The sequence below is a fragment of the Trichechus manatus genome, unplaced genomic scaffold, assembly GCF_000243295.1.
Source record: "Trichechus manatus latirostris isolate Lorelei unplaced genomic scaffold, TriManLat1.0 scaffold00007, whole genome shotgun sequence".
NCBI lineage: Eukaryota > Metazoa > Chordata > Mammalia > Sirenia > Trichechidae > Trichechus > Trichechus manatus.
Genome location: NW_004443943.1, coordinates 28,574,779 through 28,591,921, shown reverse-complemented (window position 1 = coordinate 28,591,921; position 17,143 = coordinate 28,574,779). Strand labels below are relative to the sequence as shown.

Genomic DNA, 17,143 nt, shown 5'->3' with positions numbered 1-17,143 from the left:
TGTTGATCTTTTCAAAGAACCAGCTTTTGGTCTTGTTAACTCTTTCAATTGTTTTTCTATTCTCTATTTCATTTAATTCTGCTGTAATTCTTATAATTTCCTTTCTTCTGGCACCTGAGGGCTTCTTTTGCTACTCTCTTTCTACTTGTTAGAGTTGTAGGGTTAATGTTTTGATTTTGACCGTTTCTTCTTTTTGGATGTGTGCATTTATTGCAATAAACTGACCTCTGAGCACTGCTTTTGCTGTATCCCAAAGGTTCTGCTAGGATGTGTTTTCATTCTCATTTGATTCTGTGAATTTTATTATTCCATCTTTAATTTCTTCTATAACCCAGTAGTTTTTGGGCAAGATGTTGTTCAGTTTCCATGTGTTTGATTTTTTTTTCCTTGCTTTTTCTGTTACTGATTTCTACTTTTATGGCGTTCAGTTCAGAAAAGATGCTTTGTAATATTTCGATGCTTTGGATTTTGTTAACGCTTGCTTTATGGTCTAATATGTGGTCTATTCTGAAAAATGTTCCATGTGCATTGGAAAAGAAGGTATACTTGGCTGCTGTTGGGTGGAGTGTTTGGTATATGTCTATGAGATCAAGTTGGATGATTGTGGCTTAGAAATTCTGTCTTGATTGAGCTTCTTTCTGGATGTTCTGTCCTTCACTGAAAGTGGTGTGTTGAAGTCTCCTACTGTTATTGTGGAGCTGTCTGTCTATCTTGTTAATGCTGTGAGAGTTTGTTTCATGTATTTTGGAGCCCTGTCGTTGGGTGTGTAAGTATTTATTCTGGTTATGTCCTCCTGGTGTATTTACCCTTTAATCATTATATAGTGTCCTTTTTTATCCTTTGTGGTGGATTTTACTTTAAAGTTTATTTTGTCAGAGATTAATATTGCCACTTCTGCTCTTTTTTGAGTGTTGTTTGCTTGATACATTTTTTTCCATCCTTTGAGTTTTAGTTTGTGTCTTTTAGTATAAGGTGTGTCTCTTTTTTTTTTTTAATTGTTGTGCTTTAAGTGAAAGTTTACAATTCAAGTTAGTCTCTCATACAAAACTCTATACACACACTGCTATGTGATCCTAGTTGTACCCCCCATACTGTGACAGCATACTTAAGGTGTGTCTCTTGTAGGCAGTATATAGATGAATCGTGTTTTTTAATCCATTCTACCACTCTCTGTCTCTTTTATTGGTGCATTTAGTCCATTTACATTCAGCATAATTATTGATAGATAATGAGTTTAGTGCTGTCATTTTGATGTCTTTTTTTGGGGTGTTGTTGACAGTTTCTTCGTCCCACTAAATTTTCTGTGCTGAGTCGTTTTTCTTTATGTATTTTCTTTTCATCTTTTTCATTGTTGTTGATTTTGTATTTGCTGAGTCTTTATGTTTTTCTTGTTTTTTATTTTGATGTGTAGGATTGTTAGTTTCCTTTGTGGTTACCTTAATATTTACCCTGTTTTTCGAAGTTTATACCAGTCTTTTATTACTTTATATCGCGTTGACTTCCTTTCCATATGAAAAATCTATGACTACATTTTTAGTCCCTCTTTTTTGTTTCAATGTTGTCATCTTTTACATATTGACATCTCTGTCTCCCTGTTTTCAGTGTTTTAGCTTTGATTTATTTTTGTGACTTCCCTATGTGGGTTGATACCTGGTTGCTCTGTCCTGTGTTCTAGTCTTGGCTTGTTATCGGATGTTACTGATTTTCTAACCGGAGGACTCCCTTTAGTATTTCTTGTAATTTTGGTTTGGTTTTTGCAAATTCCCTAAACTTCTGTTTATATGGAAATGCCCTAATTTCACCATCATATTTGAGGGACAGTTTTGCTGGATGTGTAATTCTTGGCTGGCAGTTTTTTTCCTTCAGGGCTTATATATGTCATCCAGTTGCCTTCTTGCCTGCATAGTTTCTGTTGAGTAGTCTTAGCTTAGTCTTATTGACTCTCCTTTGTAGATTACTTTTCATTTATCCCTAGACGCTCTTAAAAGTCTCTCTTTATCTTTGGTTTTGGCAGGTTTGATTATAATATGGCTTGGTGAGTTTCTCTTGGGATCTACCTTATGTGGGGTTTGGTGAGCAAAATGGATAGGTATCTTCTCATCTTTCATGATATCGGGGAAGTTTTCTGCCAACAAATTTTCAACAATTCTCTCTGTGTTTTCTGTTATCCCCCCCCGTTCTGGTATACCAATCACTCGTAGGTTATTCCTTTTAATAGAGTTCCACATAATTCTTAGGGTTTCTTCATTTTTTAAAAATTCTTTTATCTTCTTTTTCCTCAAATAAATTGGTGTCAAGTGCTTTATCTTCAGTCTCACTAATTCTGACTTCCATTGCCTCAGTTCTGCTCCTATGACTTTCTATTGAGTTGTATAATTCTGAAATTTTATTATTAATCTTCTGGATTTTTGTTTGCTGTCGCTCTGTGGATTCTTGCAGTCTGTTAAATTTGTCATTATGCTCTTCTCTACTCTTAAATTCCTGTTTTACTTTGTCTGTGTATTCCTTGGCATGTTATGCATTTTGCCTGATCACCTTCCTCATCTCTTGAAGAGTTCTGTATATTAATCTTTCATATCCTACCTCTGGTAATTCCAAGAAGTTCTCTTCCTCTGGAAAATTTCTTGATTCTTTGTTTTGGGAGCTTGCTGAAGCCATCATGGTCTGCCTCTTTATGTGATTTGATATTGACTTTTGTCTCCAAGCCATCGATAAGTTAGTATATTTATTTATTTTATGTTTGCTTACTGTGTCCTAGCTTCTTGTTTTGTTTTGTTTTGATATGTCCAAATAGGCTACTCACGTGAGCTAGTTTGATTATTGGCGCCTTTGAAGCTCTAACATCCTGTCACCAGGTGGTTAGATCTGTTACTCGGTATGTGAGCCCAGGAGTCTGTTTACTTTTCTTGTATAGATTCAGCTTAGGTGTCCAGGTAGTTGGTCACCAAGTGTGTGGTGCAGGCTCTCACCTACAGTCCTAGACAGGCAGGGGTGATTGGTATAGGCACAGGTATCTGGCTGCAGTAGGGGGTCACGTGCTGAGTAAGTCAGGGGGCTAATGGCTGCCCCTGAGTGTCTGGGAGGAAAATATGTCCCTGTTCCCTAGAGTGCGTAGGTGGGGGGTTTTTGAAGACGTCAGGGCACATTTTTGGGTTAAGCTTTAAAGATTATCTCAGGGCAATAGTTTCAGGGGTTCATCCAACCTTCATTGCTCCAGTAAGTCTGGAGTCCATGAGAATTGTAAATTCTGTTCTGCATTTCCCCCTTTTGATCAGGATTCTTCTATAGAATCTTTGATCAAAATGCTCAGTAATGGTAACTGACACCATTTGGTTCTTCTGGTCTTATGGCAAAGGAGGCAGTTGTTCATGGAGGCAATTAGCTACACATTCCATATCCTCCTCCTATTCCTGATTCTCCTTTTTCCTCTGTTGCTCCAGGTGAATAAAGACCAATTGTTGTGACTTAGATGGCCACTTGTAAGCTTTTAAGACCTCAGGCACTATACGACAAACTAACAGGTAGAACAGAAGCCCTAAACATGTTATTAGGACAGTTAACTGGGATGTCCCATGAAACCATGACCCTAAACCTCCAAACCAAGGAACTGTATCCTATGAGGTTTTTGGTTATACAAAAGCAGCCTCAGCAGCTACTCTTTTTTTTTTTTTGGTCATTGTTGTAAATATATCTATCACACAACTTTTACCAGTTTAACTTTTTACAGTTGTACAACTTATTGACAGTAATTACGATAATCAGTTGTGCAACCCTGTCCTTGATGTGATTTTTCCATGACCATTAAGCCCCTCATTCTCCCTCCTTCCCACCCCTGGTAACCACTAAGAAACTTTGTTCTCTAGACATTTGTCTTTTCTTGTTTTTTTTTATGTAAGTGAGGTTATACAGTATTTATTCTTCTGTGGTTGACTTATTTCACTCAGTATAATGTCTTCAAGTTCCATCTATATTGTAGCATGTATCAAGACTTCATTTCTCCTACTGGCTGAGTAGTATTCCGTTGTATGTATGTACCACATTTTGTTTATCCATTCATCTGTTGATGGGCATTTAAGTTGTTTCCACCATTTGGCTATTGTGAATAGTGCTGCAGTGAACATCAGTGTACAAGTCTCTTTTTGAGTCTCTGCTTTCGAGTCTTTTGGGTTCATACCTAGGAGTGGAATTTCTGGGTCATATGGTAATTCTATTTTTAGTTTTTTGAGGAACCACCACACTGTTTTCCACAGTGGCTGTACCATTTTGTATTCCTACCAGCAGTAGGTAAGGGTTCGAATTTCCCCACATCCTTGCCAATCTTTTTTTTTAATCTTAGCCATCCTAGTGGGAGTGAAATGGTATCTCATTGTGGTTTTGATTTGCATCTCTCTGATGGCTGATGCTGAGCATCTTTTCATGTGTCTGGTGGCCATTTGAGTGTCCTTTTTGGTGAAATGTCTATTCAAGTCCTTTTCCCATTTTATGATTGGGTTATGTGTGTTTTTGTTGTTAAGTTGCTGAAGTTTTATACTGTATGTTTTGCTTATTAGGCTCTTGTCGCATATGTACTTTCTAAAGATATTCTCCCAGTTGGTAGCTTGTCTTTTCACTTTTTTGATAAAGCCTTTAGATGAACAAAAGTTTTTGATTTTTATGAGGTATTTTTTAATGTAAATAAACTGTAAGTTAACTATAAATTAAATTTAAATTTTATTTAAATAAAAAACAAATTTAAATCTAGAAGCTTAAGATCTGTAATTTTGTGTTTTTGCGTCTCGTGTCTGCTACATCATTCCTCCCAGGAAAGATACTGAAGGGAATTTTATCAATGGTGCCTAATTGGCCATTGATCTATAGGTGGTTCCAGCCCCTTTTTCTCAGTGATAAGGGGAAGGGGTAGAGTAAGTGGTGTGTGTGTATTCATCCATCAAAACAGCTGCAGGTAGAAGCTCCTTTTTTTTTTGCATGTGTGTATATTTATATCCAGTGTCTTCAGTGGCTTAGCAAAGCTGCTGCCTCACTAAAGAAAGAGCTATCTGTGGTGAGTTTGCACCATGTTCTTAGGCTTACCCCAGTTTTCCTCTTTCTCTTTTGTAGACGCTGCATTCAGGTAGTACATAAACTGCTTTGCTACCAGAAGAAGTGTAGAGTACGCCTGCATTACACCTGGCGGGAACTCTGGTCAGGTAACTTTCTCTTCTGAATTCATTCTCTCTTCCTATACCTCTTATGGACCCTCTAGGCCCGGGTTCAAGACAAATATTTAAAAATCTTTTTAGTTTGTTTCGGATACTTCTTTTTTCATTTATACTTTTTTGACATTTCAGCCTTTTTTTGATTCACACTTGGGTGTGTCGCATACCTATTCCACACTGTCTTTCCTGTTCCTTCTCCTCCATTTTTTGTCAGCTGGATGGAAATGATTGAATTCTTCTTGAGTTGCCATGAGGGAGAGTGAGATAGGAGTCAGTACAAACCTGGATTCTCCCTCTGTTCCATTTGGTAGCAGCATATGGACTATAGGGAGTTTCTTTGTGTTGCCTCAAGATGAGTAATCTCAGGAGGAATGTCATAGGGAGAGGGGGCGGAGGTGGGGGTGGGGATATGGGGGGAATCCTGTTCTTTGTGTTACGTCTGGCATTGTTACTGTTTACAGTGTCGATTGTACCACTCCCACTGTGCCAGAGACAAAAACAGCAAATTACAGTGTTTACTTTTATCTTCTTATCCATTTGGTAGCCCAGTAAAGTCACTGCCACCCCTGCAGGCGGGAAGTGGCTCTTCTCTGAGGGTATAATTATTGCTGGCTTGCCACCCCTTTCTTTTGTGTGACTAAATTGGAGGTTTCAGGAAAGCAGGGGAGACAGACAGTCACTTGCTGATGGGTCCTGTGGCTTTTGTGACCTGATGGTACAATAAAATTTTCTCCGGAAGATTATAGTGATGAATGGTTGCCACACCCATGGGAGGGCTTCTCTATTCTCAGCAGAGGAGGGTATGTTAGTGTCAGAGACTTTAGAAGAAACAGGTCAACACCCCAGTCGCATTCCATGAAATTCATCTTGCTTGTTGTGACCCATGGTTTCCTCCTAACTCAATTTGGCTTTCTAAATTTAGTCCTCCATAATGGGAAGTAGAGATCTTTAATTAATGGATTAGCAAGTTCTTTGCAGTTACTGCCTATGGTGGTGAACGGGGAGTAGGGAGAATAACACTAAGTGGCAATAGTGGTAATTTGCTATTTTAGGAGAGAAGAGTATGTTTTGTGATTGTGTCAGAGTTTGAGATTGAGGGATGTCAGAAGAACTAACGAGAGATCAAAAGAGATTAAAATGACTAAAGTTAGGAGTTTTTGAAACCAAAAAAACCAGACTCGTTGTTGTCAGTTCCGACTCATAGCAACCCTATAGGACAGTAGAACGGCCCCACAGGGTTTCCAAGGCTGTAATCTTTATGGAAGCAGACTGCCACATCTTTCTCCTGTGGAGGGGCTGGTGGGTTCGAACTGCTGACCTTTCAGTTAGTTGCCGAGTGCTTAACCACTGTGCCACCAGGGCTCCTTAGAAGTTTTTAGGTAGCAGCAATTCTTTTTAATATAAAGGACTACTGTTGCCAGTGGATACTTATGTGGTTGTCAAACTTTAAAAACCTCGAATTAAAAAAAAAAAAAAAAGACTAAAAAATGATGCATGTTTTTGGATTATGGCATAATTTAGGATTAAAACAAGCACAAATGGTTTGTGTCGATAGCTGGGATAAAGTTACCCTTTGCAGCAGTTACTAAGCAATTGGTAGTACAGTGAAACCTGTGAGAGCCAGAACTTGACAGGATGGCCTTGTTTTTCCAGGTCTCAAAAGTTTTATACCTTTGCCAGGGTGCAGTTTCACCACTTTTCTGTTGCTTGTTTTAGTGGAAAATATTTGACTTTTCCTTCTCTGACAGGTAATCTACCTTACACAGGTTTTGGCTTTCACTGATTTTACAGTCATAGTTATTCTGCCTGCTTCCAATTCCCTTCTGGTTTTATTTTCTCTTTATTTTTAAAAATTTGTCTTTTTTCTTTCCTTTCTGCCCTAACCATTTTACTTCTGGCCCCTGTGATCTCTCTGGCTTTTCTCCCATCCTCATAGCTGTTGTCCTCTTCCTTATTGTCCTATTCCATTGCCTTCTACCGTTTGCCTTGGTCTGTCTCCCTGGACTTCGCATTACTCTGCTACCTTTACCTTGTATCCCCTGCCTGATTATGACATGCTCTTCCTGTCCTATGTGCTATTGTCATCATATATTTTGCTTTTACATATGTTATAAACCCCAGAGTACATTGTCAGTGTTTTTTGCTTAAGCAGGCAATTATCTTTTAAAAAGATTTAAACATATCTTTTATATTTATCATTTTTGGCACTTGGCATTTCCTCATTCTGGCTAGAAAATTTTAAAGAGGGAGACCATTCTTTATTTTATGTTGGTCAGCTGACTTTGTCTTCAAGTACCTTCTTTCCTGTTCATCTCGGTAATTATGTGCTATCTCAGAACTGATTGGTTGGCTTTCTGAGACCCTTTATGGGTCAAGGAGAAGGGTATGTTGAGTATTGTGAGGCTTAGACCATTGCTTGTTTCTAAGGCGTAGGCATTTCTACTAGAGTTCCCTGTCAAGTGAAGTTGTCTCCTTTTTACATATAGACTGGGTGAGCCTTCCTAGAACCCTGGCTCCATTGTTCGTACGTGGAGTGTACAGTGAGATGCTGAACAGCAGGTGTTAAGGAAAGCTGCAAAATACAGCACTACATCCAATGCAGTCGGAACCCGTAATAATGTATAATATTGCAAGCAGTGAATATAAGTGTGGCTGTGGTGGATCTACCCACTCCTTGGCTGGCATTACCCCTCATATGTTGGTATTCCCATGCTTTCACTCTTTCTTTGGCTTCTAGACCTACAGATTTGAGGGAGGTGTGTGAAACTCATCATGACAAGTATACTTACGCGTATCTATGCTTGTCCATGCGTGTGCTACAAGCTGTAAATGAAAATTGAATTTTATTTATAAATAGGATTATTAAGGCATATGTTGTTAGATCGGACACACAGGCAGAAGCCATTGGGTGTCTAGGAAGCAGTCCACTAGGGTTCAAATGCCATTTGTCATTTGGAATGTGGGCGTTTAGTATTACTGCACTTTGAGTGCTAATTTTTAGTCGTATGCTGTTCGACTGCTGCAGCTCTCTATTTCGGGAGGCAGCCAGAAGTTCCCTAAAATTCTCATGTGGAATTCCCAGGTTTGGTCTTATGAATAAAGAGGAACAAGCTGTATTAGTTGGGAGTTCAACCTTGTCTGATATGCTTTCCTTACTGTTGGTTTTACAGATTCAAGCCCTGACTTACTTCCTGCTGCCACTATCTATTTATATGATGCTTATCATCATGGTATCTGAGTACATGGGGAAATTTATTTAAGCTAAATTCAACTAGAGTACGGAAATGAAGTCCTACCTGTCTGCATTGGCCTCTTTTCCAGCAATCACTATTTTCTACCACATTATGGAAAGTTCAGAAGCTCTTCCCTGACTTATAGGCTACCCAGATCTCCTGGTTTGAGTAAAACGTGAGGTCTTAAAGCTCTCCACTGATAGGTATGGGAAAACTGAGTATTAGGATATTAGGATAAGGTCCAAGTGAAATAGTTGTTTACCTTTGAGAATGTTGTGAAAACTATGGTCTCCGTCTGGAAAAATGTCCATTTGCACATACACACATTTTTACATATAATTTGAGGGAGTTTGTGGACCTTCTGAAGCCCATCCATGACCTCATGTTAACCCCTCTCTTAATTTTATGTTCCATAGCCTCCTGATGAATTCTGTTCTCACAGAACATCTTAGTATCTGGTTTAATATTTTTATTTACTGGTCTTACCGCATTCCGACTAGGAACTTTAGCAATCTTTTCTTTGAACTTCTTGAGGCTGAAGGCCATTTTGTTCACTATGTTTTATTTCCTGTGTGTTTCTATAGCACTTTGTGCCTCTATTTTAGTATATTACATTGTTTTGCTATGTTTGCATATGTTTATACAATGATTTGTTTAAATATCTTTCCTCTCAAAAAATTTCCTGGCGGGCTGGACCTGTGTTTTAATCATTGTTTTAGCCCCAGCAGACTGCTTGGCTTTTAATAGAGGCTCAGAAAACGTTTGAATGAATAAATAAATGACTGAATGGATACATAGAATTTCCATTAATAAGAAATCAACATTTTCTTAAAGCAGCACAATATTGTGTTTGGTCCTCAAAATAATAATAATAATAAATAATGATAGAACCTGGTAAGATGTTTGTTGTCATGTTTCTGTTAAGCTGACCCTATCACCTTTGGTAGAGTTAGCCATTCACCTTAGTTTTATTCAAGTTGTTGATATGAAAGGGAGCAGCGGGTAATTTCTCTTCTCTTTGTCTCTTTCTTACTTACCTATAACACATGTATTGCTTTTAACCAAGTAAAAATGGAAACCTTAATGGTTTCTAAGCCATTAACTGAAGAATGAGCAGAATGTTTAGAGAGAAGCATGTAGTTGCTGGAGAGGGAAGTACTTGAACAGAGCTTCACAGAGTCAGCTTATTTTACTTCCACTGCAGGCAGAAGGGGCATTGGGGAGGCAGCCTGCATTTAAATAGTGTGGCTTTCCACAGTCTGAAAACATGGGTTCATTTAAAGGCAGATTTATACTGGTATTTTACACTCGACATTTATCTGTGGATCACAGTCCTTACTCTTTCAGTCTGCCATATCCCTGGGTGATAAGTCATTATTTTTATCCCCGTTTGTTGGGGAAGGGAGTGGAGATACAGAAGGGTTAAGTGACTTGCCAAGGATAGTGGAACGAAACATTAAACAGAGTTGTGATTAGAACTTAGAGTTCCTGACTCCTATGCTCAGACGCAGATCACTAGGCAACATTTGCCTCCCTGCAGGAAGAAAGGCCCCCAAAGCCCCCAAAACAATCTGTTCAGCTTCACTGTGCTAAATAGCATCCAGAGCATTCACAGCTTTGTGAAAAAGAGAGAAATTGCACAAGGCCTGACCTTTCAGATACCTACTGGGGACAAAATGGAAAACCTAGAGAGTGTTACAGCTTTCTGGATCCAGCTGACATTCCCATCACTGGCAGAAGCCTTTGACTTCATGGTCAGGTATACCTTGAGACTGAGGATTGAGAGCCTTTTGTTGGAAGCTTGTTATACTGTATGTGTTGTCTTATAGGATTGAAATGTTTCAAGAGAAAGCCCGAACCACAGATTTATCTGGCAGTTGTTGGGTAGATAAAGTATAGTTTTGACAGTTGGCAGTCCCCCCTTTTTTTGGGAAACTGTCCTTTGAACTGAGGAGCCCCAGTGGCAGAGTGATTAAGTGCACAGCTGTTAACCCAAAGGTTGGCGGTTGGAACCCACCAGCTGCTCCACAGGAGAAAGATGTGGCAGTCTGCTTCTGTAAAGATTATAGCCTTGGAAACCCTATGGGACAGTTCTACTCTGTCCTGTAGGGTCCCTGTGAGCTGGAATTGACTCGACATCAATGGGTTTGGTTTTTTGGGGGATGCTTTGAACTTTTAATTGTCTTTTTTTAGTTTAGTTTTTAAAAAAATTTTATTTTGATATAATTATAGACTCACAGGAAATTGCAAAAATAGTACATAGAGTCCCGTGTGCCCTTCACCTAGCTTTCCCCAAGGGTGACATCTTATATAAGTGTACAGTATTGCTTCTTTTAGTTTCAGAGAGGATATCTAGGTGGACAACACCATAACAGTAAAAAGATATGGTAAATGAGAACAGGAATTTTGGCAGCTGCTATTGTTTATTTTTTAAATTGCCTTTTAAATTGTTCTTCCCTTTCCCCCTAAATTTTCTGTGATTTAGGGGATATCTTGGTTACCTAGTGCTACTGTAATACAAATACTGCAAGTAGGTGGCTTTGGAGAACAGAAATTTATTTTATCACAGTTCAAGAGGCTAGAAGTTTAAATTGGGGTCTTGGCTGCATCAGTTTCTTCCTTGCCATAGCCCTTGGTGTTCCTTGGCATTCCTTGGCCTGTAGATGAGCGTCACATGGCATCTGTCTTCGCTGTGTGTCTCTGCACCCATTTTGCTCTTTTTTTTTTAATTGTACTTTAGATGAAGGTTTACAGAGCAAATTAGTTTCTCATTAAACAGTTAACACATATATTGTTTTGTGACATTGGTCGCCAACCCCACAACATGTTAACACTCTCCTCTTCTCAACCTTGGGTTCCATATCACCAGCTTTCATGTCCCCTCCTGCCTTCTCGTTCTTGCCCCTGGGCTGGTGTGCCCATTTAGTCTCCTTGTGTTTTATGGGCCCGTCTAATCTTTGCCTGAAGTAAAGCACTACTGAAGAAGAAGAATAAAGTAGGAGGACTCTCACTACCTAACCTCAGAACCTACTATACAGATGCGTTAGTCAAATCAGCCTGGTACTGGTACAACGACAGACACGTAGACCAATGGAACAGAATCAAGAACCCATATGTAAATCCATCCACCTGTGGTCACCTGATCTTTAACAAAGGCCCAAAATCCATCGAATGGGGAAAAGACAATTTTTTTAACAAATGGTGCTGGCAAAACTGGACATAAAATCTGTTAAAAAAGAAATGAAACAGGACCCATACGTCACACCATACACAAAAACTAATTCAAAATAGATCAAAGACTTAAATATGGAGGAAAAACTATAAAGATCATAGAAGAAAAAATAGGGTCAACACTAGAGGCCCAAATACACGGCATAAATAGGATACAAACCATAACAATACATAAACATCAGAAGATAAGCTAGATAATGGGGGTCTTCTAAAAAAAAAATTAAATACATATGTTCTTTTTATAACTCAGAAGTGATTAGATTTAGAACTCACCCTACTTGGGTATGACCTAATTAAGACAACAAAGAAAACCCTATTTCCAAACAAGATCATATTTATAGGGGCCAGGATTTCAATATATATTTTTGGAGGACACATTTCAGTCCATAATGGGGGAATATGTCACAAGACATATTCCAGTCTTGATGTGCCTAGTTAAGACTGCTGTAGCTTCCATATGCAAGAAGAAAGAGGTTTTTTTCTTCTATGGATAATTAATTCTTTCTTAAAGTTAGAATGGCCTAATATAGGGGGCTGTATTAGTTTCCTAGAGTCCCTGGGTGGTGCAAATAGTTAGTGTACTTGGTTGCTAACCAAAAGGCTGGAGGTTCGAGTCCAGCCAGAGGTGCCTTAGAAGAAAGGCCTGGTGATCTACTTCTGAAAAATCAGCCATTAAAAACCCTGTGGAGCACAGTTCTACTCTGACACTTTAGGTTGCCATGGGTGGAAACTGACTTGATAGCCACTGGTTTTATTAGTTTCTAGGGCTGCTATAACAAAGTACCACAATGTGAGTGACTTTTAAAGAACAGAAATTTATTTTCTTGCAGTTCTAGAAGACTAGATGCTGATTCCTTCCGAGGGCTCTGAGAGAGAAACTGTTTCATGCCTCTCTCCTAGCTTCTGGTAGCTGCAAGGTGTTCCTTGACTTGCAGCTGCAGCATCACATGGCGTCCTTCCTCTATCTCCCCGTCTCTGTGTATCTTCTCCTCTTTTATAAGGACACCAATCATATTGAATCAAGACCCACCCTACTCCAGTATGACCTCTTGTTAACTGATAACACCTTCAAAGATCCTACTTCCAAACAGGGTTACATTCACAAGTATATGGATTAGGACTTCAACGTACCTTTATGGGGGGCACAATTCTCTCAGTAACAGGAGCATCTCTCTAGTTTATAATTTAGTTATGAAAGATTCTGTACAGCAGTATACAAAGCCCTAAGATGAAAAAGTATACCAGAAAGCTTTTTTCCCTTCAAATCACATTTGGCTAAAACGAAAATTTTACACTACTTTGAATCTTTCTCTCATCTCCCCAGAAACTTCACAGAAGCAAAAGATAAAATCTTTAACAGGATTAGCTTGTTAGAGGGAGAAAAAGATTCCCCACCTAAAAGCCCCTAGAAAAGTGAGAAATCGCTCCTTGTTCTTTCTCTGCACTGGAAGTCCCTTCGTAGCCAGAGAAGTATCAACTCTCATAGACCCATCAGCATCTTTTCAAGTGGAAAGGACAGAGAAAGAAGTAGCCTGTGTTGCTCTGCCTATCCTAGTTCCAAACGAATACAGCATTTGGTGTGATAAGGAATCATCCTTCCTTGCATCTAGAGTGACCAGGACAGGTCTGTTACTGATTTTCCCTGATTTTGGCGGAAGTAAAGTTCTTCATCCTATATCAGATGGCTCCCCTGAGACATGGTCTCCTTGAATATTAGATTTCCGAAAGGGTGATTTTGTCTGTCACTCAGCTGGGCAATGTTGGAAAAAATGAGCCTGAAAGGAGCCCTAGTGGCGCAGTGGTTAAGCGCTTGGCTGCTAACCAAAAGGTCGGCAGTTTGAACCCACCAGTCGCTCCACGGGAGAAAGATGTGGCAGTCTGGAAACAGTTCTACTTGGTCCTACAAGGTCGCTATGAGTCGGAATCGACTCGACGGGTGTGGGTATGGCCTGACGAGAAGACAGTAGCTCTGAGTGCACTTAGAGGCAGCCTCACAGGAATGAAATGTATGGGATCTTGCATTTCCCAAAGTCTGGGATATGAAAACTTTCATGTAAAAGCTCATTTTCATTCTAAAGAGGAGGGCTGGTGGTAATTGTGAGGATTTCAGTGTTCCCAGGTAAATGGGGAATTGGAGATGGTTGAGAGCCTTATTTTCCCTTTTAGCAAATACTATATAAACTGCAAAGAAAATGGTAAGGACAGAACCTGACTTCATGTAAAGAAAGGATTTGCTCTGTTTTCTGGTTCACCTAAAAGGGTGTGTACACTTTAGGCAGTGTAGCCTGTTTACTTACTAACTTTTGTGCTGTGTTCACCTAGAGAGGCTCGTAGCACACAAAGGTATTCCATTCTCATATTTGATTCGTTGGCCTCTGTGTCAAGAAGGTGCTTGGGTTTGCAGCCAGACAGATGCTGGTATTCAGAGAAGCCTCCTAGTTTATTTTTAAATTATTCTACTGGCAGGTGTTGGCTTCTAGATCCTTCCTGCGCCATTGTGCTGATTGACAGTAAGCTTGCTGGTACCTGGCAATGTCCCTAGGTAATTGGTGATTTTGTCCAGAGATGCTGGAATTGGCTGAGTTTATAGTACCCCTGGGGTTTTGGTGGCATTAGCTTGTTACACTGGTGCTATATCCAGCCTGTCTTTTGAGTTCCTTGACTTCCCTCCTAAGCAAGTGAGATGCTAATATTTTTCTTCTGTCAGTCACTGTGAAATTATCTGTCTCCCCTAATGAGCATGCTTTGATTTTGGATCTGTGGCACCTCATCCTAACTCCATGCCAGGCAACAAAATAGGGCCTGGCTGAGTGCTGCCTTTGCATTCTACCTCTTTCTCTTGATAGCATGTAAAAGCTGCTCAAACAGACAGCTCTCTCTGACCTGATTCTGTGGCGACATTTATTTGTGCTCTGCTGGAGGCTCTCTGTCTCCTTCCTGTTTTAAATCTTATTTAAATGTCATTCACTTGGTTTTGTAATTAAGCCTCCCTTCAGCTTCTCTGAGGCAGGCGTCTGAGCTACCACTTAATTGTGTCTTCCTGTGGTTGGCTTGTTCCTCTCTGCACCTGGTTTACCTCAATGTGGAGGACAGGTTTTAGTCCTGGAGAAGTTCCCATATTCATTATTCATTCTACTCCTACATGGCAACAGAATTTGCTGTTACTTTCTTCCCCTCCCTCTGAATTCAAAGCAGAATAGAAAAAATCTGGGAAAGTCCTCATTGTGTGGGGTACATTAATACTAGGAACAGCTCTGCAAATAAGGTTCTTTGTAGGGGAAGGGGAGACTGTGTAAGATGTGGCAGGATTCTCAGGCTGATGGTGCTGAACCCTGTCCATTAAAAAAAATAGATTGGCTTCTTCCGCCTCTGGGAATTCCTTTGAGACTTAGGGAACCATCAGGGTATCTGGTCCTGGCTCAGATTCTCAGAACCTGCATGCTAGGCTTTATTCCACCAGCATCTGCATGCATTAAAGTCAGAACTTCTGCATAGTGTCATACAGTTTCACCACGCATGATGCAGAAGACTCCCCAATGAAGGAGCCAAAACTAAGTATGAGACTGACAGTTGCCTCTAGTACAGAGTTAAAAGAGGCAGCAATTGCAGCCAGTTGGCGGTTCCTAAAAAAGAGCCCAGAAAGTAAGTTTTCAGGGGGCCTGGTAGAAAAGACTTTCCTATGAAGAAACAAGTGTTAATGGAATGTGCACGTCCCTACACTTGGACCTTAGCAACTTAAATATATTTAATGTGTAATATCTCAGATATTTCACTGACGTAACTTTATTTTCATAGATGTAACTCTGTTTTTTACTCAGCACGGTAAAAGTATTTGTAGCCATCTTTCTGGAGCCTCATTTAGTAGATGAGACAGCAAAGATTAGGAGTCAAATCCAAGATCTCCAAGGATTTCTTAGGAGGTTGTTGGCACTCAGTGCATTGGTAGCAAACCTTGATTATTTTTCTGAAGACTGCCACAGTGTGGTCTTGAAGGTTGCCCAGGGTTCATTTTGAATTTGCATTCTTGCCTAAGAGTCCGTGGACTCTCTGTTGACTGAGTATATTTGGCTCCTTCCTTTTCCCCATCAAAGAGGAAGCACTTTTATATGTTTAGCCCTGTACTCAGTATAGTGTACCACAAAGTAAATATCAGCCAGTGAGTTATGCTGAGGTTACAGAACGTTAGGGTGGAATATTTGTGGGGCTCATGGTAGTGTCAGTGAAAGAAAAACATTGATCTCTTGTTTTTTTGAGAGTGTGCAGTTTAAACTGTCCCAGGCCAGTGGAGTAAAATCCTGAGATGCTTAGAGGAGAGATGGACTCTGAACTTACAGGATTTTCCCTTTGGCCACTTTGGTGTGTGAGGGGCTGATTAGTGGAGTCCTGACTAAAGTTATGGCTTTTGGTTACAGGTATAGGTATTGGTCCTGGATAGCTTAAAAGTTTAGGAAGAACCAGTACAGTTTACAGACCTCAGCAAGGAGAGTTCATGGACTTTCTCCCTAGAATGTTTCCCTTAATGTAAAGTAGCTCCAACCAGCTATGTGACTTGGGGTAACTTAACCTTTCTGCATTTCAGTTTCCTCATCTGTAAAATGGGAACAATAATACCTACTTCATCGGCTATCTAAGAGGATTTAGTGAGAATAATGTACTTTAAATCTTTACATAATGCCTAGCACACAGCAGGCACTTAATAAATGTTACATCCTTTGCCATTTATGGACCATTGTGTTTCTCCCTTTGAAAAGAGATGAATCAGCTTGGGAGAGGTGATTTCTATAGTTAAGTGTCTCTTTTTAAGGTATTAGTAGAGAGCAGTAGAAAAGAGGAAGGTTTGAAATACTCTGTATTAACTTCTGGCCCAGTTATTAACTTGTCGTGTTGATTGTTGCTCTGCAGGAGGAAATAATGCATTCCTCTGTAATATGCCTGTATGGTATTGGTGTTTTGGCAGCCCGCTGTCCTGGAGCTGTTGGAGGATCGGGGCCTTTGGGAATAGTCTGTCAAGGCCTGGAAGTGTTCAGCCATCAAGCTTGTCCTTATCCCCAAAGGATACTCTCTGCAACAAACTGTGCTATTCTGTTTTGTGGAAATGAGCAGCGTTAATCGCCTAATGGGCAAAACTCCTTTACACGTTATTGAGTTCCTATTATATAAGGCTCTTCTGTGGAAATCGCCCAGACAAGGGAGTCAGACCTTTGGTGAGGAAGAGGCTTATGTTAGCCCTTATCCCTGCTCCCTTTTTAAGCACCATTACTTAAAAATGAGCATGATAAACCAGAGGATCAAGTTAAAAAGAAAACAAAGTACATCCTGCCCCTCGTATCTTTCACAATGACTACTGCATGTATTGCACCTGATAGCAAACTATTACAGACATAGGACTAATTTGCAATACTATGTTTATACAATCAACTCCTTATTTTTTATCGTTATCTTACCTTTCTCTACAGGTACTGCTACTTCGGTGACTGTCCTTGG

General features: G+C 39.8%; 1 protein-coding gene across 7 annotated transcripts in view; it reads left to right on the top strand.

The window, feature by feature from the left end:
- The window catches only part of ARMH3 (armadillo like helical domain containing 3), a 207,615-nt gene that overhangs the window by 66,869 nt on the left and 123,603 nt on the right, over positions 1 to 17,143 (top strand). For all 7 annotated transcript variants that reach the window (XR_002825655.1, XM_004370069.2, XM_023740974.1 and 4 more), the window contains one exon: positions 5,098 to 5,186. Coding sequence is in view for 6 of the 7 variants with exons in the window: in XM_004370069.2 (XP_004370126.1) it covers positions 5,098 to 5,186 (89 nt within the window). In the remaining variant the exon portion in view is untranslated. The remainder of the gene's footprint in view (positions 1 to 5,097; positions 5,187 to 17,143) is intronic.